Source organism: Hippopotamus amphibius, chromosome 12, assembly GCF_030028045.1.
Source record: "Hippopotamus amphibius kiboko isolate mHipAmp2 chromosome 12, mHipAmp2.hap2, whole genome shotgun sequence".
In the NCBI taxonomy this organism is placed as follows: Eukaryota; Metazoa; Chordata; class Mammalia; order Artiodactyla; family Hippopotamidae; genus Hippopotamus; species Hippopotamus amphibius.
The window spans coordinates 14,523,884-14,531,105 of NC_080197.1; the positions used below are offsets into that span (position 1 = coordinate 14,523,884).

At 54.7% G+C, this 7,222-nt stretch overlaps 3 protein-coding genes across 5 annotated transcripts; 2 read left to right on the top strand and 1 right to left on the bottom strand.

Moving 5' to 3' along the window:
* Positions 1-201: 201 nt before the first annotated feature.
* Positions 202-3,438, top strand: NEURL2 (neuralized E3 ubiquitin protein ligase 2). Of its 3 annotated transcripts, XM_057702570.1 has the most exons (3): positions 202-943; positions 1,749-1,891; positions 3,375-3,438. In XM_057702570.1, exons 1-2 carry the CDS (start codon positions 202-204, stop codon positions 1,862-1,864), a joined length of 858 nt encoding a protein of 285 aa, XP_057558553.1. In that variant the 3' UTR covers positions 1,865-1,891; positions 3,375-3,438. The 3 variants fall into 3 exon arrangements, with proteins under 3 accessions (XP_057558553.1, XP_057558554.1, XP_057558552.1); XM_057702571.1 differs by lacking the exon at positions 3,375-3,438 and having other exon boundaries at positions 1,735-3,357; XM_057702569.1 differs by lacking the exon at positions 3,375-3,438 and having other exon boundaries at positions 1,749-2,792.
* On the top strand, positions 2,936-5,237 carry SPATA25 (spermatogenesis associated 25). The gene is made up of 2 exons (XM_057702573.1): positions 2,936-2,990; positions 3,375-5,237. The coding sequence occupies exons 1-2, from the start codon at positions 2,936-2,938 to the stop codon at positions 4,004-4,006; spliced, it is 687 nt and encodes a 228-aa protein (XP_057558556.1). The 3' UTR covers positions 4,007-5,237.
* Positions 5,238-5,770: 533 nt separating this feature from the next.
* On the bottom strand, positions 5,771-7,141 carry ZSWIM1 (zinc finger SWIM-type containing 1). The gene has a single exon (XM_057702563.1). It carries the CDS (start codon positions 7,139-7,141, stop codon positions 5,771-5,773), a length of 1,371 nt encoding a protein of 456 aa, XP_057558546.1.
* Between the last annotated feature and the right edge of the window lie 81 nt (positions 7,142-7,222).

Consider the following 7,222-nt stretch of genomic DNA (forward strand, 5'->3'; position numbering starts at 1 on the left):
GTGGACGGCCAGGATCCCCCAGCCTCCCAGGGACCCCGTTCTAGGCGGGATGGCTGAGCAGGCGGCGCTAGGACTCCTGGGCAGAGCCCCGAGGAAGGAAGTCAGGGGGGCAATACCTTACATGGTGCCCCCGAGGTCACCATCTGAGCCCGCTGCCCAAAATAGATCCCTGCTCCCGCTGGCCTGCCTCATGGCCGGGAGATGGCCGCTGTCTCCGACCCCGTGGAACTGGGTACGCCCTGGGGACCCGATCGCCCCGAGCCCCCTCCCACCCGCTTCCACCCGGTACACGGTGCCAACATCCGCGTGGACCCCTCCGGGACGCGGGCCACACGCGTGGAGAGCTTCGCCCACGGCCTGTGCTTCAGTCGCGAGCCGCTGGCCCCCGGCCAGGTGTTCCTGGTGGAAATTGAGGAGAAGGAGCTGGGCTGGTGCGGGCATCTGCGCCTCGGTCTGACTGCACTGGACCCCGCCAGTCTGGCCACCGTGCCCGAGTTTTCGCTGCCGGATCTGGTCAGCCTCGGCCACACCTGGGTTTTCGCCATCACGCGCCATCACAACCGCGTGCCCCGGGAGGGCAGCCCGGAGGCGGAGGCACTGGCCCCCAGCCGCCCCCCAGCCCTCCTGGTGGAACCGTATCTGTGCATTGAGCAGTTTCGTATTCCCCGCGACCGCCTAGTGGGCCGCAGCCGGCCCGGGCTGTACAGCCACCTCTTGGACCAGCTCTATGAGCTGAACGTGCTGCCTCCGACAGCGCGCCGCAGCCGCCTGGGCGTTCTCTTCTGCCCGCGCCCGGACGGCACGGCTGACATGCATATCGTCATCAACGGCGAGGACATGGGCCCCAGCGCCCGGGGGCTGCCAGCCGCCCAGCCCCTCTACGCGGTGGTGGACGTCTTCGCCTCCACCAAGAGCGTGCACCTGGTCCAGGTCGAGTATGGCTGTAGGTATCCCATCCCCTGGGCAGCGACCCCTCCTGGCCCAGTGTGGGGACAGGAACATGCTAGGTAGGACGCCTGAGCCAGCTAGCAAGGCCTTGGTCTGTCCAGCATTATTTTAGAAGTTGGGGAATCTGACTTTAGGTTCTGCCTCTGCTTGTGATGTTGGACAAGTCACTTTGCCTGGCTCTGGGCCTCAATTTACCCATCTTGGCTGTGATTGATTAGGATGCCGTCTAACTCCCTGTCTGGCTTTGCCAATATTTTCTGCATTAACCTAGGGCATGAATTCTACACTGATTTTAGATTTTGGTCCTCTTTGAGAATTATGTGCTCCTTCATTAGACAAATGCTTATCGATTTGGGCATCGCAGTTTAAAGGCATCACTTTAAACCCCAGGTGAGAGATTCTTAATCCTGACGTCCGGTTCATGGTAGCCCGTTAAACCCTTTATTTATGCATCTGATGACATTTTATGAATACAGTGAATGAGAACCCTCTCTGTGTGCTGGAGGCTGGGGTTGCACAGGTAAATCAGACACTACCCCTGCCCCCAGAAGCTGCTAAGTGAGAGGGAAGGGAGCAGGATGGGTGCTATAATGGAAATAGGGCTGCAACATTGGGAAAGTGTTGTGAAAGAGGTGCTTATCTTAATCACATGAACAGCCCCAGGCTGGGCCAGGCTGGGCCTGGAGAGTGAAGGGACTTGCCCAAATTAATGACAAAGAGGAGACCAAGACCTAGATCTGGGTCTCAGCCTCAGCCCCACCCTGCTGTTCCTTTTGCCTTTGACAGCCTTCTTTCCACAGTGCCGTCCCTGCAGACTCTGTGCCGCCTAGTGATCCAGAGGAGCGTGGTGCACCGGTTGGCCATTGATGGGCTCCACCTGCCCAAAGGACTTAAGGATTTCTGCAAATATGAGTGAAGGCCTGCAGCCACCCTGGAGTGCACGGTGAGTGCCTCCTGGCCCCAGAGTTGTGACTGCCCTGAAGCTGGCCATACTGCTGCCAGCCAGGATGGAAATAAACACAGCTGATGCTGACACTGATCCTTGGAGGGTCTCCTTGCCCCTGAAGCCTGTGAGGGGCACTTCTTTTAGAATCACTGGGGGTCAGCAGGGCAGGTGAGAGGATGAGAGAGCATTTCGACATCACCTAGATCAGTGGTTCCTAGCCTGGCTACTCATTATCTGGGATACTTAGATTGCTGGTGTCCCAGACCCCATCTCTGGAGATTCTCATTTGATTTGTCAACGGATTAGGGCTAGATGTTGTTTTTGTGAAAGCTCCCCTAGAGATTCTCAGGTACAGGCAGGACTGAGAAGCATTTCCCCAGAACAGAGGTCTCAAGTTTGGCACATGCTCTAACCACCTGAGGAACTTTGAAAAATACTGCTAACTGGGATTCTGATTTGATTGACTCAGGGATAAGTCTGGGCATCAGGATTTCTAAAAGCTTCCAAGAGAATCTAACGTGCAGCCCAGGGTGAGAACCAGTGCCCTAGACCAAGTACTTCATTTCATAGATGGGAACCTGAAGCCCACAGATGGGAATGTATTTGCCCAAGGTCACACAGCAAATGAATGAATGCAGAGTATTTCTTCTCTCTCACTACAGGGCACAAAGCACCAGACTCCTTTATTCATAGCACTGATCATTTGCTTCCATAGAAATGATCTTATTTGATCCTCATAACTTCTGGTGAGGTAGTGGGCAGTCATTACCCCCATCTTACAGATGAGGATGTCAAGGAACAAAATTGTCCAAGTGACTTGCTCAAGGTCAAGTCAAGAACCTAGAATGCCCAGTTCCTGGTCCAGCACTCTTTTAACCCCATCCATTGTCATGTACAGGTTCTAGAATGAACAGGTCAGTGCTGTGAGGTGAGTTCCAGGTGTAAAAGGGAGGGACTATGAGATGACATTCTAGAAGGGTGGAGAGGGTAGGACAGGAGGCAGATGACTGTTCCCTCACAAACAGGGGCTTTGGGGCAGCCATGTCCTATTTCATATCTCCACAAGCTCATCCAGGTCTTCCGCCTTCCGGCCAAGGTGAGAGGGGCTCCTGGAACTGGAGGGTGTACTACAACTTTCCCTGAGAACCTGCTTCCTGGCTTTGGGGAGGTGGAGGTTCTGCTGGACATTTTGGGGCTGGCCCTGGAGTTTATTCTCTTTGACTCCAAAAGTCATTCCAAAAGTCCTTGCCAATATCTACCCACTTGTTCATTCATTCAACAAACACTTCTCCATCACCTACCTGCATTAGGGACTGACTGGGGTGTGGATATGAGTAAAACCTAGTTACCAATCACTGGACAGCCCTGTCGAGCTGGTCTTAATTGCACCCAATCCCAGTGCTCTGCTCCTATGCCCTGCCCTCAGGGGCTCCTCCTCAAAGGGACCCAATAACATTCCATCCCATTCCTGTCTCTGCAGGTGGGGCTGCTTCTCCAGGCTCATCCCTTGGCCTCTATAGTCCTGTACAGCCAGTGGTGGTGGCCTCTGGTGGACAAGGCTCACTGAGCCAGAAAGTTGAGCAGGCGACACCTGTTGCCCAGGCCTGGGGCCCGGCCCTAGCAGTGCCAGAAGCCAGGGGCTGCCCTGGGGGGGCTAGCTGGGAGCCACTGCATCAGAAGGAGTACATCCGGTACTACCACGAATTTCCCAACTCAAGGCAGCCAGAGAGCCTGGGCTGGGAGGATGGCTGCTCCGGAAGCAGAGCTCCTCACCTGGGTAGCCCCAGCAGGCCTGGGCCCCTGCTGCTGTGTGGGCTGTCATCGGGGGCTCTGCCGATGCCCTCTGAGGCAGCGGGGAAGGAGGCCAGCTCCCAGCCCGACATCTGCATCCTTACCTTGGCCATGATGATTGCTGGCATCCCCACTGTGCCGGTCCCAGGCCTACGGGAAGAGGACCTGATTCGGGCGGCTCAAGCTTTCATGATGGCCCATCCGGAGCCAGAGGGGGCTGTGGAGGGGGCGCGGTGGGAGCAGGCGCAGACCCACACAGCCTCTGGGCCGATGGCCCTAGTGAGATCCCGGAGGGGCCAGCCTCCTGGCTCCTGCTTGTAGCTGGATGAAATAGCACCAGACACATAGGGTGGCTTCTCTGTATGGTTTTTGGGCAGGCAGGGTTGGTGGTGTCTATGGCAGGGATGGGGACAGAGCAGGAGTCTCCAACCCCTGGTCTGTTAGGAACTGGGCTGCACAGCAGGATGTGAGCGGCAGACGAGCCAGCGAAGCTTCATCTGCTGCTCCCCATCGCATGTGTTACTGCCTGAACCATCTCCACCCGCCATGGTCCATGGAAGAATTGTCTTCCACGAAACCGGTCCCTGGTGCCAAAAAGGTTGGGGACTGCTGGGATAGGGTGGTGGTTGGAGCCACTCTGACAAACACCAGCCCATCAGGGCCCAGGGCCCAGGAAGTTTCCAGAAACCATTAAGCCAGGAGATAGGTCTTATCATAGTTACAATGAAAATTACCAGGGTAGGAGGCCCTGCTTGGAGAGTGGAGGCTTCTTTTGTATTGTTTTGGTACTCAATCAAAAGTTTTTATATAGGGACTTCCTAGGTGGTGCAGTGGTTAAGAATCTGCCTACTGATGCAGGGGCCATTTGATCCCTGCTCCAGGAAGATCCCACATGCTGCAGAGCAACTAAGCCTGTGAGCCCCCCCAAAAAAAAAGAAAAAGAAAAAGAAAAAAACATTCTTGTACAAAGCCCTAGGCAATGTGAATTTTCCTCTTGCCTTTTGTTTCTCACCCTGCTGAGGGCAGGTAATGGGATCACAGGCAAGGAAAGAAAATTAACTTTTATTTGAGCACCCACCGGGCATCAGGCCCATTACATGCCCACCATCTTTTTTTAAAAAATATTTATTTGGTTGCGCCAGGTCTTAGTTGTGGCATGCGGGATCTTCATTGCCCTGGATGGGATCTTTAGTTGCACCATGTGGGCTCTAGTTCCCTGACCACGGATTGAACCCAGGCCCTTTGCATTGGGAGCCTGAAGTCCCAGCCACTGGACTACCAGGGAAGTCTCCCACTGTTCTTTAATCTTACCAATGCTCTGCGGAATCTCCATTTTTACAGATGAAAACATTGAGGCTTAGCGAGGTGACTTGCCTGAAGTCCCATAGCGAGTAAAAGGCAGCACCAGGCCTCAAAATTCAGACAGGGAAGAAACCAGGATTTGCATGTAACGTCAGAGTCCAAAGTCTATTCTTCCCATAGTATTTCCTAAACTGCCTTCTACAAGACAAAAAACTAGACAAATGCTAAAACAGACAACATTCAACTTTAATGACCTCAGGATTGGGTGGTATGGGGGTGGGGGATGGTGAGGCTGGGAGCCTGGCTGAGCTGCTGCCTCTCTGGGCCCATTTCTCTGTGGGTGAGGTATCAACTCATGACTGAGGAAGCTGATACCAAGTCCCGACGCTTGATCTCCACCCAGTATCTTATCTCTTATCTTAGAGAAGGGGTTACCTGTTTTTGTAAAGCCCTTGAGCTAAAAATGGTTTTTACCTTTTGAAAAGGTTGTTTAAAAAAAAATACACACAACAAAAACAAAGAACAAGGAATATGCAACAGAGGCTGTACGTGGCCAGAAAAGTCTGGAGTATTTACTAGGGGCCCCTTATGGGAAAGGTTTGCTGCCTCCTGTCTTAGTGAACTAGACACACTGTAGGTAGCAGGCTGCAGTAGAAAATACCTTTATCCTTCTTCTGTGTAAGGAGGGCCCATGGAAGTACAACAGTGTGACTGCATGTGAGGCGTATGTAGAGGGATGTAAGTGGATACATGTGCATGAGCACCTCTGGGCATCGAGGGTAATCAGAGTTGGACCTGCTCATAAGGGCCGATCCAGCTGTCAGCCAGCTCCCGCAGGGTGCTGTAGCGCCGTTCAAACTCCTCCTGGCTGCAGTGCTGCAGGAGCTGCCCCACCTCCTCTGTAAGGAGAGCCACGGCCAAGTGCTTATCCAGGGTCTCACTCCACTTGCTGCCCAGGATGTCGCTGAGGCTGGCGGCACAGCTTGCTGTCCACTCAGCAGGCAGCAGGTCGGGCTGGAGCACCTGGCGGCGGGCACTGAGCATGGCGAGGATGTGGCGGCAGGGCAGGCGGAAGGCCTGGTTAAAGTAGCAGCTGCAGCTGGCTGGGGGCTGGGGCTGCACCCTATGGGTGTCCTCCAGGATCTGTATGTTTACCTTTTCGGAACCAGAGCCAATGAGGTGCATGGATTTCTGGACCACGGCAAGCTCACCCAGGCAGAGCTGGGCGGCCGGCCTCGTGCAGATGGCATTAAGGGAGTGCTGGATGCGGGCTTCTACCAACTGTTCCACTTTGGGGCTTTCAGGGCTGCCATCCAAGTGGGGGTGATTGTTTGGGGGACTCATGCCCAGGCTGAAACTCGCCTTGTCTCCTGAGTTCTGCTGCAGGTATTGGAGCAGGGCAGTCATGCCTTTTTCCACAGATGGGGTGGTGCCAAAGAACTGGCTGAGGACGCGGGTGGTGACCTCCAGACCCTGGAAGTAGCGGCTGCTCTCAGCTCGGCTTCTCCAGCGGTGGGCCAGCCAGATGCGGTCATTGAGCAGCCAGTGTGAGTGGAGCTCGGGCAGCTGGGCTGGCAGGACGCAGGTGCTCAGGAGTGTATACAACTTCCTCAGGTTTCCAGGCGTGGCGGAGCACATCGTGTTCTGCAGGGAGGTCAGGAGCACCCTCTCCATGGACTGTTCGAGAGATAGTTGATAGAACTTGCCCTGGAGGAATTTACAGATGTGGAAGGCTGAGAGCAGGACCTCAGCTGCAGGGAACTCCATAGCGAGGGTGGGCAGCAGGAGGAAGTGGGGATCCACCAGGATGGTACAGACTCTCTCCCACGCTGGGTTAAACTTCTTGAACGTCTGGAACATCTGGGCCAAGCCTTCAGCATCCTCCTTGGCAGGAATGGCAAAGTAGACTGCCCGGGCAAGATGACCCTCCAGCTGCACTCGCGGTCCATCCACCAGGAAAGTATATAACACCTTGCCCCTTGGGTTATAGGTCCGGTGCATAAATAAGATTTCAGGGAAATGGGCAAAGACCCCCTGCATGAAGCAGCTCTGATAGTTGAGGGTATCTAACTGGGCAGTCTTGTTAAGCTGACAGAGCAGCAGAGGTGGGCTTGGGTCCTCAATCAGGAGCTCATTCAGCATTGTCAGGGCCATGGGGGAGATGGGAGACGTCTAGATGCCAAGGTCAAAATGCGTGCTCTATGAGGCTGCTGTAAGGAAGGCTCTCACTTTCTC

What these genes read in the sequence shown, in the direction of transcription:
- NEURL2 (XM_057702570.1), top strand. Translation starts at nt 202, where the DNA reads ATGGCCGCTGTCTCCGACCCCGTGGAACTGGGTACGCCCTGGGGACCC. An exon ending in GGTCCAGGTCGAGTATGGCT is followed by an intron (nt 944 to 1,748) that starts GTAGGTATCCCA and finishes TTCTTTCCACAG; the next exon opens with TGCCGTCCCTGCAGACTCTG.
- SPATA25 (XM_057702573.1), top strand. Translation starts at nt 2,936, where the DNA reads ATGTCCTATTTCATATCTCCACAAGCTCATCCAGGTCTTCCGCCTTCC. An exon ending in TCTTCCGCCTTCCGGCCAAG is followed by an intron (nt 2,991 to 3,374) that starts GTGAGAGGGGCT and finishes CTGTCTCTGCAG; the next exon opens with GTGGGGCTGCTTCTCCAGGC.
- ZSWIM1 (XM_057702563.1), bottom strand. Translation starts at nt 7,141, where the DNA reads ATGGCCCTGACAATGCTGAATGAGCTCCTGATTGAGGACCCAAGCCCA.